General features: G+C 40.0%; 1 protein-coding gene across 1 annotated transcript; it reads left to right on the plus strand.

The window, feature by feature from the left end:
* Positions 1 to 7112: 7112 nt before the first annotated feature.
* On the plus strand, positions 7113 to 20279 carry MAEL (maelstrom spermatogenic transposon silencer). Its single transcript, XM_081907892.1, has 12 exons — positions 7113 to 7372; positions 8542 to 8625; positions 9978 to 10083; positions 12606 to 12761; positions 13477 to 13518; positions 14460 to 14587; positions 15166 to 15220; positions 15307 to 15448; positions 16313 to 16375; positions 17319 to 17451; positions 17780 to 17861; positions 19409 to 20279. The coding sequence occupies exons 1-12, from the start codon at positions 7241 to 7243 to the stop codon at positions 19510 to 19512; spliced, it is 1227 nt and encodes a 408-aa protein (XP_081764018.1). The 5' UTR covers positions 7113 to 7240; the 3' UTR covers positions 19513 to 20279.
* Positions 20280 to 25515: the final 5236 nt, after the last annotated feature.

Genomic DNA, 25515 nt, shown 5'->3' on the forward strand with positions numbered 1-25515 from the left:
AGCTAATGGCAAAATCTCTTTGTGTTATTGCAAAATTTAGCAGGAGTGGTTTTGGTATGCATTCAAATAACTATTTATATATCAACGATTTTATATTTACACAGTTCTAAAGAAGATAGTGCACAGATATAAAATATATGTGATTTGAACTTTCTGGACTATTCCAGCAGTGATCAAGGCACATGAAATACTTGCACAGAACACCTCTCCCATTCTAAATGGCATTGCACTTACCAACTACAAAATAGGAATGGCAATAGTTACCTCAGCCTAAAAATCTGAGTTAACCTGAATTTTTTCAGGGCACAAACAGGTACTACCACTAACAATTAAATTATCAGGCTTGGATCCAGCCTTAGAACAATAGAATTGCAGAGTTGGAAGAGACCACAAGGATCATCTAGTCCAACCCCTGCAGAGCAGGGATCTTTCACCCAATGTGAGGCTTGAACCCAAAACCCTGAGATTAAGAGTCTCATGCTCTACCAACTGCTATTTGATCATACTTAAGTTGCTAACTTAATTCCTTTGATTTCAATGGGTTTACTTGATGCATGATTAAGTCTGGATTCAACCCACAGAAAATTTCTGGCTCACTGAATAACAATTAAATGATAGATTGGGGGGTTGCTAAATCATGTGTTACTTAAAGTTGCTGTTGCCATGCACTTTACTAAAGGGCTTCAACCATATATTTTTGCCTTCCTTGCTCTTCCCCAAAACACCGCCCTTTTCTGCCTTCATTCCCCTCTGCTGGCAGAACAGAGATACACCCACAAAGCTTCTGCGACTAAAACATATTTCTATAACAATGTATTTAAAAGAAAAGTGTCAAAGAAGTGGTCCATTGATGGTCTACATCCAACTTGTTTTGGATCTAAGGCATGTGGGATAAAATCCCATCTTAGTAATGGATTGTTTATGTGGCCTGCCTTGAGTTCAGCCTCCATTCCTTCCCTATAAAAGGTGTGCAACTGTGACCTACCTTGTGGATTTGCTCTGAGGATGCACAAGGTATAAACTATGAAAGATTTTCCATGAATTGTTAATCGTAATATCTGCAAATGCTCAACATGAAAGTGCTGTATTAAACTTTCATCTTTTGTAGCATCTGTCAAGTAAGCGGTGGAATGAGACAGCTGTCATTGCAGAAGAAAAAGAGTAACAGAAATCAGTCAGCTAGTTAAGCAGTTGGTTTCAAACCTAGGGAGGGAATAATGGTACTGATGCTGCTTAGTAGATAACTGTGTTAAATGAATCCTTTGTTATATATTTATACAGCACTTAATATAATCAAGCAGTTTACAGATGAAAAATGCAAAAAATAAATACATCAAAGTAGCACACAATTAAAAAAATAATTAGAATTTCATAGTAAAATACCAATAAGCAAAAACTGATCAATATGTGATCAAAAAAATCTGCAGTCAGGGAAAGCTTCTCTAAACAGAAAGGTTTTCAGTTGCCTCTTGAAATCACAGTTAATATATCCCCAATTTCCCAAGTGTGTATTTCAGATGTTAGGTGCCACAACATAGAAGACCCTCTTTCGTGATGACACAGACACCCCACTGATTTCAGTACAGCCAGCAGGACCTCCTTTGAAGATTGTAAGGATCTGCTGGCACAAAGGCACAAATCATTAGGCTGTGGCTTACGTTTTCAAATCAGATGGAAGCTGGTTTGAGGAAAAGTCCATCAATCAACAGGATTTCTCAAGAAGCTACAGGATACATGGATTGTGTACTTGGTTTCAGACAGTGGGTGTTGCACTGGAGCCAGAATAAACAGTACTGTGATGTGTATGCAGCCTAAAGCTAAACTCTGCTGTTCTCCAAACACATCAGCCTTGCCCTTTCTTTGCCATTCCTCCCAGATCCATTTTATGCCTTTAACTACAAATTCCACTATGCAGTTCACCTACCACAATACCACATGTATGCAACCCCTTCACTTTCTCAGCAGAGGCATGAATCATGGCACCACAGTAACACATTTCATGATAAGAATGGAGTTAGACTGATTTGTACCAGCTGAGGACTGATTCCTTATTTTATGCATAAAATATTATCTGTGAAGTTCTGTATAGAACAGAGTCAAGTCTTCACAACACAAAGATACGGAATTAGATATTCCTTTTTTCTGCTTATTTCAACTATTTGTTAAACAGCAAAATCTAACTCGTAGCTCCTTGTTGGAATAAATCTGCAGATGTTTTCCCAAATTATAAACACAAGTATTTGGTTAATGTTTTCTGTATTTATTTTTTCCCTCCAGTACTGGCAAGCACACTTGGCAAAGACCACCTTTCTTGAAAATAAAGTTTGACTCATCGCTCAGGAAAGATATTCTCAATTCAAGGAAGTGGTATTGTTCTGTGTGCAATGCTGATTTATTCTCACTTTGAAATACCCCTGTGTTCTGAGTTTTTTATTAGTTAGGCTCTGTGTGCTAAGCACAACAAACAATTTAATTCTCCTAGTAGCTCAAACCACAGAACAGACTAGACCTTTGTCCTCCTTCTCCTCCTTTCTGACATTCAGGCTGATTGCTCAGCTTAAAAATTAATTTGAAAACCAGAGTTCCATTAGCCTCCCTATGGAGGTATGAACCTGTCATTTTTGTGGGGAACAGAACAAGCACCTTCCTGACACACCATTTCCCCCAGTCCTGTTGTTTTGGTTCCTGACTTAGGTCAGGAAGTGGAGTGCTAACCTGTCTCATAGCTCTACTTCCCAGCCAACAGCTGTCATCACCTGTTTATTTGTATGTCTGTTTATCTGTATACTTGTGTGCCTTCCCATTGTTTGAAAAAGCATTTGAATGGGCCAATGGAAGAGCAATACCACATTGCATACTTTTTGCTTCTGTGTGGCCCCATTCTATGGACCTTCAGTGATACTGCAGAACAGAGATTATTTTCTGTTGATCTGAGACGACTCTGTCCCAAGACGAGGGTGAAATCTACCAGACAAACACTCTTGTGTTTGTACTGTCTCAGTTACACTCCAGGCAGTTCAAACAATATTTTTCTTAAATTAGGGAGGGTTTAAGTGTTTTTCCCCTCTTTACAGTGATATATTTCTTCTTCTTTTTAATTTTCAGTAGGGAAAAAACATATTGTTGTAAAACCTCTATCTCAGTTACTGGCCAATTATTTAGTAGTGCACGTATAATCCACTATTGGGCCAAGAAGAACAGTTTTGCATTATTCAGCACAAGCCTGCATTGTATAATGGAGTTTAATTTTGAATCTCTCTGATCCCATCCCAGTCACCAATTGCAGTTCTTAACTGACTTTAAAGATTTATATTTGGCTGATACAGGAAAGAGCATGATTGTCCTGGTGTGTAACACATTCCAATTAAACACTTATACTTTTTAGTAAACAAACTTCTTTTAGTCCAAGAAAATATATAAATCAACTGTTGGAAATACCTTAGTCTAGCCTTTGCCAACCCGGTGCCTTTTAGATGTTTTGGACTACAACTCCCATCAGGCCCAGCTAGTACCGTTGAGGTGGCCAAAGCTAATGGAAATTGTAGTCCAAAACATCTAAAAGGCACCAAGCTGGTGAAGGTTGTCTTAGAATGAGTTGAGAAAGAATACCACACTAAATTCAATACCAAAACAAAACTGGGACTTCTGTGAACAAATGGTTTTGAACTGGTGATGCCCTTTTTTAAATAGTGTCCTAGCAATCTGCAAGAGCAAGAGTAATACAATGCTATCAAAGTGATGCTGCAGACCATAAAAGCTGCTCTTCTGCCCAGTTATTCTTCCTTTCCCCCTAATTTACCAGCTTTAATCTCTATCTCTAATTTCTTCTCACTATAGTCATGTTTCTCTCTCCCCCCCCCCCCTCAACATGCTGCTGACTCCTGACATCTTTACATGGACACCCTCTATCTGCATAATCAGGCTTCCATATAAGCTGTCTCCGTATGTTGCACTTTCCTTTTCTAAAGTTCCCACATGGAAGGAAGCTAAAAAGAGGGATGCAAGGCATCTAAGAATGCCATTCTAAACGTGGGGGAATGATGGCACAGAGTGGCCCAGCATCAACACTTCACCTGCATGTCTGCAAGTATTAGGAGCATAGGGGCACAAGCAAGTTGTCCTTGGCTACGCTCTGTCAGGTATAAGAAAATGGCAGCTTGAGCTGCAAGAAAATGGTAGGGTATACATCCCCTTACTTAAAATCTTCCCCTTGAATCTTTATTTGATTCACTATTTGTCTTCGTCTGCACATCCCTACAGCTCACACTCTGGATTTACCTTGTAGCAATTTCCATAGAAACTGTGATTTCTATAGCTTTTTGAGACATGAGGCAGCATTCAACAAATAGTTGCTGCTAAATTGCTTCATTATATTTGCTAAAGGCCAGCATGTCACAAAAAGCACCATTTAATACTGCAGTGACTTCATATTGTTCAGTCAGTTTCTTTAAGACTGCCATACACTATAAAAGCTTTCCTCTGCTAGCACTCCACATTGGAATCTCTCTTTCATCACTAGCACATTCACAACAAATTGCTGCTGAAGCACTTACGGTACTTACTTTGCCTCATGACAAATATTTTTGTTCTTGGCTGAATCTAGTCAATTTATAGTCTGCAGCCTTTCCTTTCCATAAGGCTCAGGAAAGTGGGTACAATCTGTCTGCATGTGTTCAGGTGTGCCTGCATGTCTTTTTCCTTCAGGGTTCTTAACGTGCTGCTGAGGTAATGAGTCGTAGAGGTGCTTCTGAAAAAGGACAGCTTAATACTGACTACCATCTACTGGTGCAATCCAGGGCTCAGTGGTAGCCATTCTGAGAGCATGGATAGCATCCTTCTCCTGGCAGAGATGCACAGCCTGATAATATTTTCAGAATAGCTGTCACTGTTATGGAGGGTACAGCAAGCTTTCAAATTTAGATTATCTATTTTAACACCACAATATACAGGATAGGGTTGTAAGTGTTCAATCTCTGCTCCTATCTATCTTCATAATATCTGGTTTTGTTATACTTGTATTGATAAGGCACCATCAATGTGCACTGCACTTTACAGACCTATTAACAGTAGGTCCTGCCTCCAGAATATTGCAGTCTAAATATAAGCAATATAGGGTATGATGGGAAACAGCAGAGAAAGAGAAGAGAGGGAGGGATGTGTTGGAATAATAAGGTATAAACTTGAGCAAATGCAGCCCACTATGCATTCTTGGACTTCATTTAATTGAGGGGTGAGTCCTACTGTGCCCAATTCAAATGGGAAACTGCAGAGATATGCATTGGGGACACTATGTATGACAATTACATTGGCAAATGACGAAGAATTAAGAAAACTCATCTGTAACATACCTAGCATAGGTTTTGCATGATGGCCAAAAATATCCTTAGTAAGTGACTCATACCCGGTCTTGCCTCTGTTGTATTTTGTTCTACATAACAGCTTTGTATGACGCCATTACATTGCACCTAACAATTATGGCTTCAGCTTGCACTTTTCTGATGCGCTGAGGCAACTAGCAATGCTAATGCACAACAAGAGATTCTGCAGCATTGGTACAGCGTGAGCCCAACTTGTTAACATTCACAGTAAAAAAACTGCTGGAAATTCTGACTACGGTGTTCACTATGCAAAGACCATCTGTACTGTGTGGGTACTGGGCAGTGGCGTAGCGTGGGGGGTGCAGGGGGGGGTCGGCCGCACCTGGCGCAACATCTGGGGGTTAGGGTTAGGGGGCGCAAATCCACGGGTTAGGGGGCGCAAATTACTTGCCTTGCCCCGGGTGCTGACAACCCACGCTACGCCACTGGTACTGGGTTACAGATTAAAAATAAAAACAAGAAAGTCAGACTAACAGATGTATTGCTGCATAAATTTGCATTGACTAGACTTCCTCCTCACCAGAGACATGAAAGGTTACTTTCAGATATATAGAGAGAAATAGATATAGACATAGATATAGATATAGATACACACACACACAGCTAAAGAACGGAGGGGACGAGTGTAACTAATGGGGCCAAACAGTCCTGAAATTCAGGAGTCTGGAGCATTTATGTGCAGAGCCAAAACAACAAAATGACCAATGCACAGCAAGAGACCCAGGTAATACTACACTATTTTTTTTTTTTCTGTCTGCAGTTTGCTAAGTGAATATCTAGAGTCCCAATTAAAACCAAACTGAATATACTCAAGTTGGAGTTTCTGTTACTGTTGAAGTGTGGTTTAAACAAAAGATAACATTGAAGCTCCATTGGCAACCCCGACAGCTTTTTCCTTTCTTAAAGAGTAGCCATGGGATCCCCAGTTTAGATCAGGGATTCAAATATTCCCTCCCTGAAGCTATAGGAAAGTCTTCCCCACACTATGGCTGATTGCAGCTTGAGGAGGGGGGCAATAAACATTATTTGCATGGGGGCAAAGAACTAAACTCCCGTTCTGGTATCTAAATGTTCTTGTATCACAATATAACAGAGTTTTATCCAGCATAGAGATGAATTGATAGGAAAAGCTTGTCCAGTTAAAAGTACAAGGAGCCCTCTCACAAAACAGGGTTGCGATCTTGAAATATAGTTTGCAGGTTCAAACCCAATGAGCCAAGATGACTTTGAAATAAGAAAGGGTGGGAGGTCACCCTCCAATACCAATAATTCATTCCAGGGACTGTGACTGCATCAGCCCAAATGCGTACCTCTCTCTTTTTTTGTGCTTAATCTTTATTTGGATGGGGGTGTAGCCTGACTTTTCATTTGACCTTCCCCCCACCTTTGCCAGTTTCATAATATGTCTTGCCAGGGCAAACTTAGCAAGCCAAGAAGGTGAACTTGAAGAATTCGATGACTCGCTTGGAGAAATTCACAAGAGACGAACCTCTGAGGAGCAAACAAGCTGCGAGGCACCGTGGTGGGTGTAGGCCTCAGATCAAGACTTGCTTATTAGAAAACCATTTCACCCCACAGCCCTATGAAAACACTCTACAACTTCTATGCGAATTAATCTCAAAGACGTGAAAAAAGAAGAAAGCGCTTGGCTCTGCCTCGGGTCACTTTATTATTTTTTTTATCCTTCTCATTCCCCTCAGCGAATCCCGGCTTCCCCTCGCCTCCAGCCGCGCGCACGTGGAGGCTCCGTCGTCGGGGCCCAAAGGGCGGCGCGGCGTTCGGCCTCTCCTTTATAAGAGGGGAGAAGGGGAAGGAGGCGGACGTGCTGCTCCTCTCTGCTTCGGCCGTTTGCCCCGAGCGTGATGCCTAACCGCAAAGGCGCGCGCAACGCTTATTATTTCTTCGTGCTGGAGAAGCTGCCGGAGCTGAAGCGGCGGGGCCTGGCCGTGACGGGCGTGCGGGATGCCATCCCGTTCTGTTCCGACGACTGGGCGGTGAGCGGGCCGAGGCGAGGCGGGCCTCCTCTCTCTCGCCCTTCTTGGTCGGCGCGGGGAGCCATGTTAGACCCTCCATGGAGTTGGATAACCTGGTTTTGATTCTCTAGGAGGGAGGGGGACAAGTTGTCGATAGTGGTTAGGTATAAGCTGTTTGGGGAATTTAAACCCCCCATACACACCCCAGCTGAAGAATGAATGCTGTAAAATACTTGAAAAAACAAATGTGAGGTCAACATTTTCATTAATTAGACCCTTTTTACCTCACTTTTCCTATCAAAGACTTTAAAAAAAAAAAGTTTGATGCGGACTTTAGTGGGGCCTTTAACTGCTATTGTAGTGATGGGGAGTGACTGACTACCCTACCACTTAGGTTTGGTTTCAGCCCTCCTTTTTTTTTAAAAAAAAAAAAAGTCTGTTTGTAAAGAAATGGTGGACTCTTGTAAGGTGCATTCCCCAAATGGGTTTTTCCCCACTGCCAGTCATATGCATAAAGAGGCATCTGCCAAGGTTTGAAAAAGTTGTCATGCCATGCTATTCGCATTAATCCAAAAGGTGAAAGATTGGAGAAACTAGAAAGATGACTAAAGTCAGAGTATAGAAATATACAGACTGCAGGTTGCAAATACACAGGTTGCAGAATTCCCAAATGCTCCCTTAAAAGTTGAGTTACTTAACTTAGCTTTGAATTCTTGGTATGCGAACAGGGTTTACAGCCTTTAGGTACAACAGTCTTGTTTCAGGTTATGCTGCAAGCACCCAAGTACAACTAAGTTGTACTCAGCTTAGACCGTTTGGAATCAATGGATTGACATTTCTTAACTCTGTTGTCCAAGTCTGCTCTGAGTATGGCTAATATCATTTACTGGTGAGTGAACCACATTGAATTCTGTAGGCTAGGGCTTTCCTCTAGACAAGCTTGCAAAGTTCTTAGTGGTGGGAAAGTTGCTGAGCACAATCCACCCAAAGTTAATCACTTTTTAAAGTTAGGCTGACTTCTATGAGAGTTAAGATTGTTCTTAACTTTCCCAGTGGAATTACTGAGGCTTAAAAGCCTTAACTGACTGCATTGTGTTCAGTATCTTGGTGTTGTAGTGATGGGGAAAATTGCTTTAATTATGGTAGAGAAATAATGGCAAGCCCTTATATTACACTGGTTTTACTTCAAGATGCTGACTGAGGAGCAAAAAGAAAAGTATGCAGAAATGGCTCGTCAACGGAAAGCTAAGAAATCGGAAGTAGCAACAAAAGAGGTGAATGAATGAATATGGAATAGGGAAAATCAGTTTTATATTTTCAGAGGCAAGTTAGTAATGATATAATTATAGTATAAATTGGAAGAAAATCCCATTTATAGTCTATGGGAACAAAAGAAAAGTAACTTTGATGTGTTTGAAAGAAGGTTCTGAGTGAGCTGGTCAGTCACAGGTGTTGTATAGTTGTGATTATAATGAGCCCTTCCAAACAAGCCAGGTAGGTTTTTATGTTGCAGCTGTTCCTGAAATAAGAGGATTGAATCCTTTGACAAAGTTCACATCCACACTACACATTTGAGACACATGAGTTCCACCAAGGAATCCTGAAAATTGTAGCTCTGTGAGGAGTGAAGTACAGTTCCCAGGATTCTTCGGTGGAAATAAATGTGTGGTGTGGATGTGACCTAATAAGCAACTGTAACAATAGAATGCAGGGATCAACGTTTATAATTTACCGTAAAAATGTGAGCCTTAAAACTGGTGATTGTGTTGTATGTTACTTTTTCTTGTAAAAATAGATGGGAAGTCTGAATTGTAAGCTTTCTAGTCTTGAAAATTGTGAGTTAATATTTGAATTAGATATATCACAGTGTAACTGAGTTTCAACTATAGATAATCCACAAGAAGATTGTTTTTAGCATAGGATGGCATCCAGTGATGCCCATTTGTTTGCACAACTGAAATCTGCTTGTGAAATAGGACTTCCACTTGTTCTTCTTCCCAGTCCCCACAAAACCTGTTCTGGAAAGGTCCAAAATCCAGAGCAGATTTGCACTACACTAACTCCCACCCATAGGTTACAATGGAAGGTCTATAGGTGAGGTCAGTGCTTTTTTTCTTTAAAAAATGTTTAGGGGTACTCTCATTTTGACTCAAGAAAATCACCATTTTATAGTTCAGATCAGGGGAAATAAATACAGTAAATGGACAGAAGTACAAAGATTCACAAAATGTTTAAGGGTCTGCGTCCCCTCAGAAAAAAAGTATTGGGTGAGGTTTCATCCCATCCTACTTGAGAATATATAAGGTTGCTGCCATTTTTGTGAGGGGCGAACTTCATTAGTATTCCATTGTGGTAATTTAGACCCCTGGTGCTATAGGAGTTGGTGTGGCTGCACATCACCTATGTGAAAGTGGGAGTTCATACAGATGTCACCTCAGTGTCAGCTCAGTAATGAGGTGACTGCATGGGGAGGGGGGTATTTTATGTGATCTGGCTCATAGTTTGCAGGTTCTGCTGGGCCAGGAGGGGGAAAGATTAGTCTTAGCAGCTTCAATTGGATACTACTGTAGTTGCTTTCCCTTCATTCATATATGATTAACTGATGTATTGTCTACACTTTTCATAGCCGCCCAGCCAAGTCCCACCCTCTCTTCCTACATTTCCTTCCACACAAACTGAGAAGAGAGTTTCAGCTGCAAACCTCATCAGTCCACCTGGGAAGAGTGATAAAGGTAAATGATAGTTATATTAGTTCACCTGATCTGCCCAACCTCAATGTGTTCATTCTGACTGGAGACTGTGCTAGCAGGTCTGCTTTTTCTTGCTCCCAGGAAATTGAGTGGTAATTCTGGTGGCAAGATATAAGTTAACTACTTATCTCAAGAACCGCCTGTTTCCATATGAACCTACTTGGATCCTGAGATCAACTTCTAAGGTCCTTCTTTGTCTGTCCTCTCCACAAGTCCGGAGGGTGGCAACACAAGAGCAAGCCTTTTCTGCAGTGGCTCCCTGTTGTATGTTCCTCTTAAGCCAGGCCTTTGGCTAATCTATATCCAATACCCTTTTAAATGTGGTGGGTTTTTTTTGGGGGGGGATTATTGGTTTGTCGTTCTTATTTTTATTATGTATTTTGTGTTTTTTATATTGTAATTTTATGTTGTGAATTGCTCAGATCTATGAATAAAGGGTGGTATGCAGATTCAGTTTTTACCTTTATTATTATTATTATTATTATTATTATTATTATTATTATTATTATCAGGAGTGTGGAAGTGGGGAAATTGGTCACCAACTCAGAGGAGGCAAGAATGAATTATAATTATTATTTAAATGCCGCCCATTTGACTGAGTTACCCCAGCCACTCTGGGTGGCTTCCAACAAATTATAAAACCACAGTCAAACATACATTAAAAACTTCCCTGAACAAGGCTGCCTTCAGATGTCTTCTAAAAGTCTGGTAGTTGTTTATTTCCTTGACATCTGATGGGAGGGCGTTCCACAGAGTGGTGCAGCTAGAGAGAAGGCCCTCTGCCTGGTTCCCTGTAACCTCACTTCTCGCAATGAGGGAACTGCCAGAAGGCCCTTGGAGCTGGATGTCAGTGTCCAGGCTGAACGATGGGGGTGGAGACATACCTTCAGGTGTACAGGGCCAAACCTGAGTGCAGGACAGAGTTCAGATAAGGAGGAGGTGAAAGTACTGAACCTGGTGGAATAGAGGCAGCGGGTGATAGAGCATTGGGAGTGGGGACTCCAAATAAGAAACTAAAGCTGCTACAGGATTTGATGTTGAAACAAGAAGTTGTTGAAGCCCAATGTAATCCTTAAGAGTTGTTTACATGCTTTGATCAAAAAGTTCATTGGAACATTCAGGAGCAGCATTTTATGTCCATGACATTTTGGTCCTTCTGAAGCTTATGATACATGAAGTATCTAGTGGAGCTCTTAACATGGGCAGGTAGTTCTAGTTCTCCCAGATATTCCAACTGCTTATGCATTGTTTTTGAGTGACACTCAACTGCAGCATATTTATGACAATGACTCATCATTTTACAATCAATGTTGCAGTTACTGGCACATAGTGTTGCTTTTAAATCATCCGTTCTTCCCTCTTCAGATGTATAAAACATCCAAAGTCTCCTGGTGACTTCTCTAGTAATGCCTGCATGGCTGTCTGCAAGGCACTTTTTTTTGTAGTGATTTGTAAGCCACTTTGGAGAATTTATTTGACTGCAGAGCAGGATAAAACGTCATTCAATAACTAAGGGAGTAGCTGAAAGTTTGCTAAGCAGGTTTAGAAGGATTCACTGCCTGTGACTAGCCACCAGTTCATATGTAAAGATGGTGTGATTTTGTGTTTTTTTTTGTACTTTTGCAAACTCAGGCTTTCCTCAAGCCTGTAATACTTCCCCTAGTGCATGGGTGGTGTAATGTGGGATGCGTAGGGATCCATACAGAATAAATTTAACAGAATGAGTTTTCTAGTATTACATAGGATTCACTGACACATTTAAAGCATTAGATCTAAGATGACACTTTCCAGTTCTCTTGGTTTCAGCAGTGGCTTTGTGAGTTCTGAGGTTGCATCTCAAAATCCCAGACAAGTTTCTGGGGTGTTTTTAGGCTCAACTTGGGGGACAATGTAGTCTCTGGTCTACCAGAAAACTATCTTTTGAGATGGCCTCCATTGTTACTCAACACCAAAAACATATGTAATTAAACAGATAACTTCTACTACTTTGTGGGGAGTGGACCACTATTGACCACTTTTTCAATGTAGATACTGTCTTATCTGAGGTTTCTTAACCACTTTTGTATTATAAAGAATGATATTAGCCTTGGTTTTATGAGCTGAGATTGCTGCATCGTTATAAGCAAACTGTTGTGGCTGTAGCAGGTTGGGGATGGAACACCACATGACAATTCAAAACTTGGCTACATTACTTCTTTAAATCCCATTTCCCCTCTCAAGGACACTAGTTTGCTACAAGTTGCTGGGAATTATAACTCTGTGAGAGATAAACTACAGTGCCCAGAATTCTTTGAGAGGGGAAATGTGCTTCAAAGTTATAATGTGCATGCAGTCTTAGTCTGGTTGAGGGCTGCCTGGAAATTGGAGTTGCAGGACTTAGTTTCATGATTTTTTTTCAGTGCTATAGATGTACATTTTACTCCAACTATTTTACTTTTTTGTTACAGTAATAATAATAAACAAATACGCTCCACTAATATTCTTAATACAAAATCTTGTTTCAGTTGTACTTGAAACCACATTCTTCTACCTGAATATCTTCAGCCATGGAGTTCTACCCTCTCATTGCAAACAACGTTTCCTTCCTTGCGAAATTGGATGTGTGAAGTATTCACTAAAAGATGGCATAATTGCAGAGTTTCATCATTTTTTAGATCCTGGTGAGCTTTTGGAATCAGAAGAGATGAAATTTGTCTTTCATCTGTGCAGGGGTGGGGGAGGGAGAAGATATGCAGGATTCTGTTTGTCCAGGACAGTTTACAGTGGTACCTCGCAAGACGAATGCCTCGCAAGACGGAAAACACGCAAGACGAAAGAGTTTTCCGTTTGAGTCGTTCTGCAAGAAGAATTTCCCTATGGGCTTGCTTCGCAAGATGAAACGTCTTGTGAGTTCTTGCAAGTTTGTTTCCTTTTTCTTAAAGCCGCTAATAGCCGTGCTTCGCAAGACGAAAAAACCGCAAGACGAAGAGACCGCAAGACAAAGAGATTCGCGGAACGGATTAATTTCGTCCTGCGAGGCACCACTGTATTTGTATGCATTCTTGCACTATGAAAAAATAAAAATGGCTTCATATAGTGGACAAAAACCACATTGACAGCATTACTTAATGAAGAAAGGAAACTTAACTGGAAACATTCCTTGTGTCAGCAGAAGACATGAACTACCCAGATCAATATGTTCGAATGTTGTGCATTTTTAATCTCTGTGTTACAAAAGATACATTATAAAGAAATAAAATTGTACTTCTAGACGAGTATTTGGACACTGATTTACTATTCTGTAGGAAAGCAGAAAATGGTGTATTATAACGATGAAATCCTACAGACAGCTTGGTATTGCATAATAAAGCCTGAGTTCTTTTTGGTCTTTTGCAGGAGAGGTGCCAAGGGGATTTCGCTTTCATTGCCAGACAGCAAGTAGGTATTGGGCAAGAGATGTGGAACCTATGAATTGGCAGCATTTCTTTATGACCCACATATAGTCTTCCAATTATTTTTTAATTATTTTAAAGAACGGTTCTTATTCCAGATATCCTATGGCATTTTATTTGTATCTTGTTTATTATTATGTATACAAAATATTTTTATATCACCCTCATAAAATATCAGAGCAATATACAACAGTATAAAAACACAAACTATTAAAAGGACAAAGCAATTTAAAGAACAGTTTTAAACAGCTGTATGGGCCTGTTTCCATAACAAAGCTTAGTACGTCTTCCCAAGTAACATGTTGAAGTTATGCTCTTAACCAGACTCATACTCATGCATTCATTTAGGTTTCAGTCATTCACTTGTGTTTCCAGATAATAATGGTTAGACATTGTATACACCACCTTGCCCAAATCTTTGGGGATGGAAGATGAAATTAAAGTATCTGGACTGCAGTGTTAGTGGTGTTTGCTGTCTGGTTTGTCCTAATCTCTGGTTCAGTGATATTTTACACAGAGTAGTTCAATTCTTGAATATTAGGCAGTATATTACCTGCCTTGAGACTGCTGGTGAATGGCAGGCTATAAACGCATGCAAATAAATAGGATCCTTGGGTAATAATTTACCTTTCTTGACAGCTAGTGAAGTTCAACCATTGACAGGCCTTGACTGACCTGCACTTGGTTCAACTAGACATCTTGGGTCTAACAATCTTCCTTTACATTGGTGATAAACCCTGTCTCACAGGGTTGTTGCAGTGATAAAATACTTGAATAAAACAGACAAGTTCTTGAATGATATATTTAGGTGTTTTTAGTGAAACTGATATATTAATCCTGCGAACTGTAAAGTTAAAAGTACAAATGCGTGTGAAATGAGGTGTTTCTTCTGAAAAGCCCTGATAAGGCACTTTGATTTTCTCTTAGGTGATGCTACACATAGGATTCCCTTATCTGGCTTTGAGCTTGTAACTGCAAATCATTCCGTTGTGTTACGTGAGCTATACTCATTTATTCAGCCACGGTGGGGCGCCTGGCCACCTGTGTATTGTAAGGTATAATGTAACATTTTTAGACTTTAATGGCTCTCTGCTTTTCAGAAGAAGTCAGAACAAAAATCTCTACCCACATGCTTCAGTTAGCCTTTTCCCTAGTTAGCTGTGGTGTGTGTGTTTGTGTGTGTAAAAATATAGGTGACCTCACCTTAAGTAAGGTTGGAGTACACAGATGTTTTAACTGTTAAGCTGTCCATTGACAATCTCTATAGCATAAGGGATTCACATAAAGATTTCCAGTTTTGCGGCCTTCCCTTAAGGGTATTTCATTGGTACAAAGTGGTGTCTACATTCAACCTAAAAGAGCATATAGTTGTATTCCTGAATTGTTGCTTCTCCAAGGCAGACCAAATACCTATGGACAGTTCTTTTGGCTTTGGTCAGATTATGTATCAAACAGCTGTAGACAGGAAAACTTCCTGTTTCGGTATTGGAGCAGATACCCTTATCAAGAATAACAGTTTTATTGCATATCAGGAAACCTTAGCCATAGAGGTCTTATAATAAGAATATATAGTATAGGTTTATTAATTCTGTTTATTTGATTGTATAATGTATACTTAAAACTTATTTTACAGTCTTCTGACCAGTTTAGGGTCAACTGGTGCCTGCAGCATATGGCTAGAGAAGTGGGTAAGAAAATTTTCCTTTACAACAGGAAATAAGTTAATATTTAGATACAGTCTCTGCTGCTCCTAAAACTTACTTTTTTATAATAGGCACAGTTAATAATCTGGAGAGTCTCTGTGTGGAAGACCTTGTTGTGGAGCTGTATTATCAGAAGCTTCAAAAGGAGCCTTCTAAGGCATGGGTGTGTAACTCCCTGGATGCCTCCATGTGGGATTACTCCAGCAATACTAGGTATAATATATAGCTCTAAAAATCATAATAACTGCTGTACCTACCTGAACCACAGTGACTTGACTACTATGAGATGAGAGTCTGTTATGACCAGGAAAAAATGTGATTGACAGATTCTCCATAGTTGTACCTTACACAAAACTATGGCTTAGTGTCTGGGGCAACCCAGTCAGATGGGTGGGGTACAAATAAATTATGGTGCTATAAGCGTGCATGTTGAATGCTAATCTAAAGCCTTGCACTCATTTCAGAAATGAGTTTGAGACATTAAACTAAGGTTTAGACTCATTGAAATTGATGAACATGCTTGTGTTTGGTTCATTAATTTCAATAGGTCTGCTCTTGAGTAAAATTTGGTTGAAAACCACCCATGGAGTTATTTTGAAGTATTTAGTAGTTTTTAAAGTCTAAACAGCCAGATTTTTCTACAATGAAGGTGGGTATCATTGAATGAGTTATTCCTCCTATTTGCTTCTATAGGCCAAGCAGGATTATGCGAGTTTCAACTGGCACCCTGTGTGGGATAGTGCCTCTACACATTCTATTCTGCCTGGCTTTGAGGAACCAGGCTCAGAGTTCTATCAAATGTTTCACTTTGCCTATTTCTATTCTCTCTCGCCATGTAAGAAAAAGCTATTGAACATTCTTCACTACTCTCTTCCACAAACCCCCTCGATTGTCCTCTTAAAGCACTTTATATTGTGATAGTGGGTTGGGAAAATTAATGTTTCTGTCTTGAAGAAGTTTCTAATGCCAAACAGTTTCAGGTTAAGTATGGACCTCTGGAACGAATTAAGTACTTAACCCGAGGTACCACTGTATTTGAAACTCGACATTCATGATGAAAGTATTATTTCTACTTAGGTGCAAGTGGCATGAAGAAAACGATGTAGTGTACTGTGCTCTTGCTACTTGCAAGAAAATTGCGTGAGTATGAAAATACAGTGAATATGTTAGAATGTTTTTGCATCTTAAAACTATTTTGGACATTAGTTTCATATACAATGTCTGGGGTCATCTTGTCTCTTTTTCAAATAAAATCTGTTGGTTCTTTTGGATATTCTTTAGTAGGCATTTTGTCGGCTGCATTTGAATGAAGGAGCAACTGATGTGATTTTGTGGCACTTCTGCTATTATAGGAAGAAAGGAATTTTAAAGATCCAAATAAATTAAAATCTATTTCTTTCTGATTAAGTTTTCCAAGTCTCACTTACTAGACAGGTCAGTTGGGAAAAACTTCAGGTTTGCATTGTCACCAAAAAGGTCTCTGAATTTTGAGTAGATTTCATGAGGAATACTTTTTTTACCTTGCATTTGCAAACTTCGTTGTGGTTTATTTATTTTGGAGGGGGATGTGCCACACATATGCAGAGACCAGTTTTAACACACATACAAACAGACACCTGGTTCATCCAAACTGGTTGCCCGAGGCCTTAACTAGAAGGGGCTTGACAAGCAGCAACTTGTCTCTCAGACAACTCAAAAGATCTTCCCCTTTCTGCTGTCTCTGATAGGCTGATACCTGCAGTTTAATAACCTGGGCCTCACATGCAAGTAGTTCTTTGGGAGGTTATAATATCTGCTCATGGCAGAGGGGTTCTTCAGGTCCCAGTTTCTGTAGGCTCCTGCTGCTATTCTGTTGGAAGAAGTTGCTAAAAGGAATGGCTTTTTATTGCCTCCTGACTGATTTTCCTTCTTTAGCTCACCCAAGTTGGTTGCGCCCCCGCAGTTCAACCACTGCCTCCTATTATGTTCCTGTATCCATGGTCTTGGTGCAGTATATTGCCAGTAGTATGTACTTTTAAAATTTCTGTTCAGCTTGTGGAAATGATAACACATCTTCATGTTGGTGTTTTCCTGTCCAATATAGATACTGTATCAGCAATTCCCTAGCCAATATGTATTGTGTCCAGCTGACTGCATCTCACTTACCTTTGTGTGAGAAGGACTCCCAAAACACAGCAAATCCTAAAATGGTGGTTCTGGATGCTGGACGTTTCCAGGTCAGCCTTGTTCATTTAACATATTTGTTCTTCTATATCTTATCAGTAACATTTCTGGAGTGTACTTGGAAATGTAGGATGAAATCATGATAGATGCTCAAAAATAATGATATAATTATATTTTACAAACACTTTTATTTGACCAATATATCTGTTTAATTATGTGCAGAATATTAATATATCCATCCATAGGCACATTAGGCAGATATTCCTTATGCACTATATCCATCTTTTCTTTGTATACAAGGAGGTCCTGAAAACCTGGTGAATGAGTCAGTGAAAGAATATCTCTGAATGTGTGGGTGATCTTGTCTTTTTTGCATTACAGAAAATGAGGGCTGCTGAGCGCACTGGAAATGAAAGGTACTTCCGATCTCTTAATGAGGAACTAGGTGCTGCCTCTTGTATTGGTGAGTGATTATCTATGTTGGAAAATTAAACATAATGAAAATTAGTTGCTGTTAGAATCATTACTAGTGTTTCACACCTGCATTTCTGTTAGAGGAAATGTTCCTGTATACTGATAAGTCCAACACATTCTTTCCTGATACTTTTCTGGAGTTTTGAGTGTTCCTGCTCACTGTAGTCTACCACTAAAATATCTGCATAAAGGAAATGTAATGAAGCTTGTATGTTTAAACAGTCACAGAATTTCTCTGCAGTGATACTGGCTAAAATTTTAAGAAGGCATTCTCCTTGAGTGAGTTGCTCCTCCACTCACGTTATAACTTACTTTTATCATTTATATACTGTCCTTTGTAGACCTCATGGCAGGTTCTGCATTGATTTTATTTAGTTGAATATTAAAATCAGTTAAACCATCAAGTTATTTACCTTCCTTGATAACAAGCATATTATGCATAAAGGGCCTGACAAAAGTTGGCATCTAAAACTGTAGGTTTGGCACCAAATGAATTTCCAAGGGAAGTGAATTTCAAAACTGGGGTCTTAAAACTGAGAAGTCTTGCTGTCAAGACACACTAGGAGATGTCAAGTTGCAGACTTGAGGAGGAAGATAGTCTTTCAGGTAACTTGGTCCTAGGCCTTAAAATGCTTAGTTTGTGGAGACTAAGACCTTGAATTTGACTCAGAAGCTAATTCCAATGCTTAAAGACTGGTGTTACATGGTGCCAAGACCTTGTTGATCACCACAGCAGTTGCAACTTAAAACTTTCTTCCTTCAAACTCATCAGTAGAGAAGCAAGGCTCTTTCTACCCCCATATTCACCACCACCCGAATTTTACCTGTTTAATTCTATAGTCTGTGCCATCTGAATACTTGCTGAATGCCATAGTGTACATTAAGTGCTCAACTTGTGGCAGCAAACTTCCTCCATTACGACCAACCACCATGTCATCCTGTGGTCACAACTGCTGTCTTTTCTTCCTAAAGCAAGGAGCATAAAGTAGACAACTTCTCCCATTGCCAGAGGCCTGTGAGATGAGCATTCCAAAACAGGTCCACAAGCTAAGCAGTTGCACTCAATATCGGCACCCATTTCTGTTACAGATCTCTCTGCGGTGCTGCAGCTTCAAGACGTGGTTGCTTGTACTAGGGCAATCTCCTTTAGCCACATGAAAACACCCACCTTGGCTTAACCCACCTTGGTATCAATATTGGCTTTAGTACCGAAGATGGAGATTACTAGGTGTGGATCACTGTGCCGAGGCTATTTTGATAAAATAAAATGTGGCACTTGCTATTTTATCAGTTCTCCATGATTATAAAGGCCTCAATTGAAAGCAAGAAACTGTAGGCTTTGCACGGAAGGTAGAGCAAAACCTTGTGATTCCACTTCCCTTACCAGTTTTATAGAAGCCATTTAAACTGTTGTGACTCTCCTGTGAGCTTATTTTTTGAAATTTATGATAGAAAATATCTAGGTGTTGAGTGTAAATTAAGATTTAATTATCATGGCTTCTGTGTTATATATTGACACATGCATTGTTTGCTTAGGTCAGCATCCTTCAGGAGTGAAAACAACAGGTGAAACAACTACTAGGCGTGGAAGAGGAATTGCCCGGTTTCTGGAGAGCGTCTCAAAGCAGTCCAGCAGTTAGACATTTGCAGTACAGTGCCTCCCTTTCAGAACAGCTCTGCATATAATGATTCCCACCATCTTTGGGAATATAAATACTTTATATTTCCTTGGTCTGTCATGTGTTAAATGTTATCTTTGTTTAATGAAAAAAGCCATTCTAATCCCATTGCAGGGGGTAAAATTTAAGTTTTTAAGATAACAAATGTTATTGTGAGTTTGTGAAATATTATTATTTTTTTATGTAGGAATATTTAGTAGAAACTTGAAATAATGAAGTCAGTAGGATAAGAAATTAGATAATGAAACCAGAAGGGCAACTTTGTGAAATGATGTCTGGCTTTTTAAGTTCTGTTTTGCCTTTTCTTTAGGGCAAAGCCTATTTAACGCCTACTGGTACCTTACTGAAGTAAACTTTTGCTAAGGAACCAGTTGCAATTATGTTTTTTTAATAAGCTATTCTGGGATTTGGTATGGTACCAACTGTATATTGTTTTTGTCAGAGGGGCAAGGTTTTGGTATAAAGCCCTTAAATTAGCCAACAATAGAAGCAACATACATTTTTTGGTAAAACTTGCAATCAGGTAATATCTCCCTCACAAAAGAAAAAAAAACCTATGAAGTTCTATAAAGGTACTACAATGATGTACTTTAAAAGTTGTTTTAAAACCATCTTTTTCCTTTCTTTCGTGTTATACATACATTCAGTCATTTAGTACAGAAAGCTTCTAAATCTTAACCATGATAGACCGGCTTGTGTGTTTAATTAAACACTTCTTTCCAATTTGATTTGGCATGTTCTGTCTGTATTTTGTGGTTCCAAATGTAGTATGGTATTGTCAAGTGCAGAAAAGGAAAACTCAAATGCTAAGCTAAAGTTATTTAAACTGAGATGAAAACAAATTTTAGATTGAGTTGCTTGAAGGACAGTCATGCACTGAAGAAACATGCAACCAGCATATAGATCTGTAAAAGTAACTTGGGGAAAATTAGATGTAGGAAATGCATCCTTGCTTCCTTGCTGTGAGAAGGAATATGCTATTGGTCCAGTGGGAGTGGACATCAAATCCTCTCCCTCTGACCCCCATCCCAATTGCAGATACTGTAATTTCTGATGTCAGATTTGTGCCCTTTCGTTTGCATAGAAACCAGTCTGCTGTGTGTAAAAGGCAGTAGGACATTGTTGTTCAACAACATCTGAAGGGCTGAACCTTCCCCACCCTTTCTGTAGACAACCATTGCTGGATACTACTTTGGCCTTGTTCAGCTGCTGCTGGCTTTTTCTACTTCTCATGGATATTGTAGTTAGAGGACTGCCTGTTATAAATTCTTTCATTCTCACTGTCAAAGTCCGAACAGATGCAATTGCTTCTGTAACTTGTTAAGGTCACAGTTCTTGCAACCCATTCCATTCCTTGCTGCAGTGAGGCTTCCAACACATTAAAGTGTTTTGGACTAAAGTGGGTGCTGCAGTGCACTCATGGGTACAGAAATTGGCCTTATATTCTACTACTTTTATCTCCGCAGCACTTGAAGACAGAGTCTCAGGTATTTATTCATGCGATATCTAGTCACCAGATATATATTTGCAGTACAGTTTCTCCCCTATGTTATCCTTCAGCCACCATGCTTGCTTTGTACTTTTGCTACAAAATGGGATATACAAAGAACAAGTTTGTTGAGACCCTTTTCTATGAGAGAGAGAGAGAGAGAGAGAGAGAGAGAGAGAGAGAGAGAGAGAGAGAGAGACGGTAGACACCTGTAGCTTCCTAATTCACAGAAGAGAATAGGAAACTATATATGTTGAGTCAAACCAGTAGGAAGTAAAGGGACCCGGCTGCAGCAGGCGAAGGCTGATTCAGCTGGTCTCGAGGTATCATGCCACCTCCATTCTGTCACTAGTTGGCCTATACTAACAGCTGTGTAAATAGGGAACGAGGAAGATAATCAGAAACTCCCCTAGCAATCTCTTGAGCAGAAGGCATCATTGTCAGATGAATCTCTGAGGCACCTCACCTCAAAGGGATGTTCCACACAAGAGCTTACACTCCTACATGTATAGATGCCTCAAGCATATAGCAGCTCTTTGCTCCAAGGGTTTGTTGTACCAAATGGCAGCCCCTACCACACTTCTTGTAGCGGTGTTGATGCTGCTGCCACTACCTGGAAACAACTGGCTTGGGTTAGCTGGGAGGAAGGAAAAGTTAGCTGCCACTGTTTTCTTGGGGCTTTCTAGTATCAGTAGTGGGTGGGGATGATATATGAAGCAGGCCTCTGTATAGTCTCAATATTTAGCCCCATCACAACTTGTATGAAGTGCTGAGTTTGGGTATCTTCTCAAGTACTGTATCTGATAAGGAACTTGGGGGCAAATGCTTAGTGTGCCACTGTGCCCATTCTTGCAGCTGTCTGATCTGGCCACAGTGGCACATGCCTTAGTTACACCCCATTTAGATCACAGTAATGTCCCCTAAAAGGGGCTACCTTTGAAAAGTGCTCAGAAACTTCAACTGGCTCAAAGAGCTTCAGCCAGGGTGTTGACTGGCGCTCATAGAGAGCACACTACTCCCTTGTTACAACAGCAGCACTGGCTACCAGTCTGTTTTTGGGCACAATTCAAAGTGCTGGTTTTGACCTATAAAGCCCTGTATGGCTTAGGTCTAGGCTATCTAAAGGAAACTAGGAGGGGGTTTTCGCAGTGGCTGCTGCCTAGAGAAGCTAGACTGGCTCCCTCCAGGCAAAGACTATTATTCCAGGAGGTCTTTGAGAACTGAGCGTTTTTAAAGTGGTCTTGATAGTGTGCTGTACTGTGGGGAGTGTGACCTGCAATTTAATAGGTTTTTTATATTTAAAAAAATTCCATATATAGCTTAATTTTTTTAAAAAAAACCTTTAAATGTTAAGCTGTGTGTATTTTATATCTGTATTTGGTTTACTTTTTATGACCTGCTTTGAGTCCCAGTTCTAGGGGAAAGGTGCAGAATGAATGAATGAATGCACACTCATTGATTTCAGGATGAAAACTTGATGGAGCTGTAGTTTGTATCTTTTTAGGAAACTTTGTCTGGAAACCTCTCCCTAATGCCCCGTGTGTGATGAGGTAAATGAGTCCTTTATCTGTTTTTATACATTCCAGGATTGAGTTGTGGCACAAATTAAGTCCTTGGGCATAAGGCCTAAGGCCTAAAACGACTCAACTGGGCTGTGAACTAGTCTACGTTGCGTAATTATCAGCAGCCAAATGTATAAATAAGCTGGGTCCATGTGCACCTGAAAGCAATTACAGGCAGCATCTTTGCAAACGAGGGAATTTTATTCCTAGCTGATAGCTGAGTGTGACAAACAGAACTAACTAGCTTGTCATCTGAAGGAAGAGTCTTCTGTACAGCATGACAGCTGGAAACTTATTGAAAGGAGATCTGAGGAGGAAACTTTGGAAAGTGCTCATTTAGACTTTTGATTCAGTGGCTATTGCTTGCTTGCCTGCCTGCAAGGTATTGTCTGCGATATCCATGAAGCCCTGATATCCTGATAATACCCAAGCAGCTAATGAGAGTCGCTTTATAAACTTATTTAAAGGAGTACAAAGAATGCTATTATTAACTTAACCTTGCATTATCTCTGTTCCCTCGCTTTTCCCAAGCTCTGACTTAAACCCTCGCAAGCTATTGTAATTGCCACTTTCAGGCAATTCCACACCCCCAGGACAGCAGGTGAAGCCAGGATGTGAGTTTCTTCCAGATCTCCTTTTAGTGGAGCAGCATGTAGTACCAATTCTCCTGGTTTGTTGTTTTTGTGCATTTGTATGACCATCAAAGTTGTCTGCCCCAGAAAGTTCAAATGAAACAAGCACAATGTCTTTGGACTGCAATAGAAACCTATTACAGGCCAGAAACACGCACACATCCTATCTAGGGGTTGTCCATTTGTGAGGTGAATTCTGCAGATAATTGTTTGGATTCTTGTTTAATTTGTTTAGAATTCTTGCTTAGTTTATATCCTAACAGGAAACACTTCTGCTCTTCTGTTCTGAGAACTTGGGAGGGTCTCCAGAAGCAGGAAAGTGTGTGTGTCCTGTTTAGAGAGAGCTTCCTTAGTGTAAAAATTAACCTCCCATATCTCATCGGACACTGCCAGAATAACTAAGCTTCCTGGATTTTGTTGGCTAAAGTTGTGCATGAAATTGCGGGTGTACAGGTACTAGATACCAACACTATGCAATGATGAAAAGGGGCAGAAAGTGTTAATTTTTTTAAAAAGTGATTGTGATGAAATATATGACAGAGCTGCCTTAAATTTGGATCCTGCAAGTCTGGCAGCTTTCCAACTTGAATTCTCCATTGGCATGTCTGCAGCACTGGAAATTACTATATACTGGGTAGGGATATTGACAATGGTCATGCGATGAACTGTAAACCATAACTGTCCCTGGGTTCAATGTTACAAGTGAAGGTGCATTCCAGTTCCAAACCCGTGTAGTGGCAGCTCCTAAATAAATAATCAGGAATGGTCACTGGTCAGGTGTGAAATACACAGTGGAGGAAAGGTCCCTCTCCTAATGGGTACAACAAGGAAACCTCCAGCCGGATTGTGACCCTAAAAGAAACAACAAGTTCATAAAGGGCAGGACTTTAAGGTGGGAGGGGAAGTTCATTGCCATGAATTTAGAGGCCTTTCCTTCTCTCCATCTGATGCTACAGGATTGTGTCATCAGATTCTCTTTTCAGTAAGACCCACTTGCACATGTGTTACTGCTTCAGGAAAATAAAGCAATGGCATTTTTATGTTTTAAATGTTGATTTGGCAGATTTCCTTTGTCCAGGCTTTCATTCCTTTTACTGCCTCATGTCATATAAAGGATTATAAAGTTAGTAAAGGCAGCATCCCCACCCCGCCCCCCATGGTATGATTCTGTAAGTCTGTTTTCTGAACTAGCACTTGGAAAAGAGTGGAGCTAAAATGGAGCAGACAACAAAGCTTGTAATCTTTCTTAGCGAGTCCTGCAGGTCCTAAGCATCCTTTGTTGAAATGAAATTAATGTTTCAGTGCCCCGTTGTGAGGTCTGCTCTTAATTTGTATTTGGCAATTAGGAAAAAGAGCATAAATTTACTAACATATTTGAATAACAAAGATAGCAGCTTTTTGCAGAATTGAGGTATTTAGGCAAGGGCAAGAATAGTAAAGGACTACAGGGAACGCATTGCAAAGCAAGCTGTATGTTGAGAACAGAGTTCTGTGGTAGATGCCAAAATCTATCCACCCACCCAGCCTTTCCAATCCTGACTCATTGCGTCTATTTCAAACTAGGTTAGTTGTTGATCAGATACTGCAATGATACACATCTAACCTCTATATAGCTTCAACTGTTCCTTGCCTAGACCCCACCTCTGTGAGGCCTACAGTTTAGTCACAGTGCACTCTGTTGTCTGCACTATGATGGTGGGACTGGGAGCTTTCCCTGTGCTGTACCTGGTGTGTACTAAAAGAAGAAGACTTCTTGCTTTGGGAATTAAGTACTCAAAGCACCAGAAGTACTGGCATGTTTTTAAAGATTTGCTGAATTTCCCCTCCTTGGCATCCAAAAACAACACACTTATCAGCAAAAAAATAGGGTGACTATATTTTGAATATGTAATTTTCAGGATTTTAAAAACTGCTAGAGGATGCACTAGTAAACTAGATTATACATTATCCAGTATGGCTGCAATTATATAGGCATGTTAACATAATGTAGACTGAGGGACAAGTACTGGACTAGAAAGGGGTGGAGAGAAAGCAGCTTCATTCAATGTAATTACTGTTTCTATTTGAGTTCAGCTGTGATAGCCAATGCTTAGAGCAGTGGTGAAGTGTCACTTTATTATTATTTTTTAAAAAATGCAAGTTCAAAAACAGCAAATTTCAAAGAAAATGCATCATTAATAACCCATGTATTGAAGATTTTCCAAGCACCTGAAAATTAATTCTCCCCCAGGTGATTTTTTTATTTTAAAAAAACTTGTTAGCAGTATAATTGCAGCAGCAG

The sequence above is a fragment of the Podarcis melisellensis genome (assembly GCF_964234715.1).
Source record: "Podarcis melisellensis genome assembly, chromosome: 4".
Classification (NCBI taxonomy): Eukaryota; Metazoa; Chordata; class Lepidosauria; order Squamata; family Lacertidae; genus Podarcis; species Podarcis melisellensis.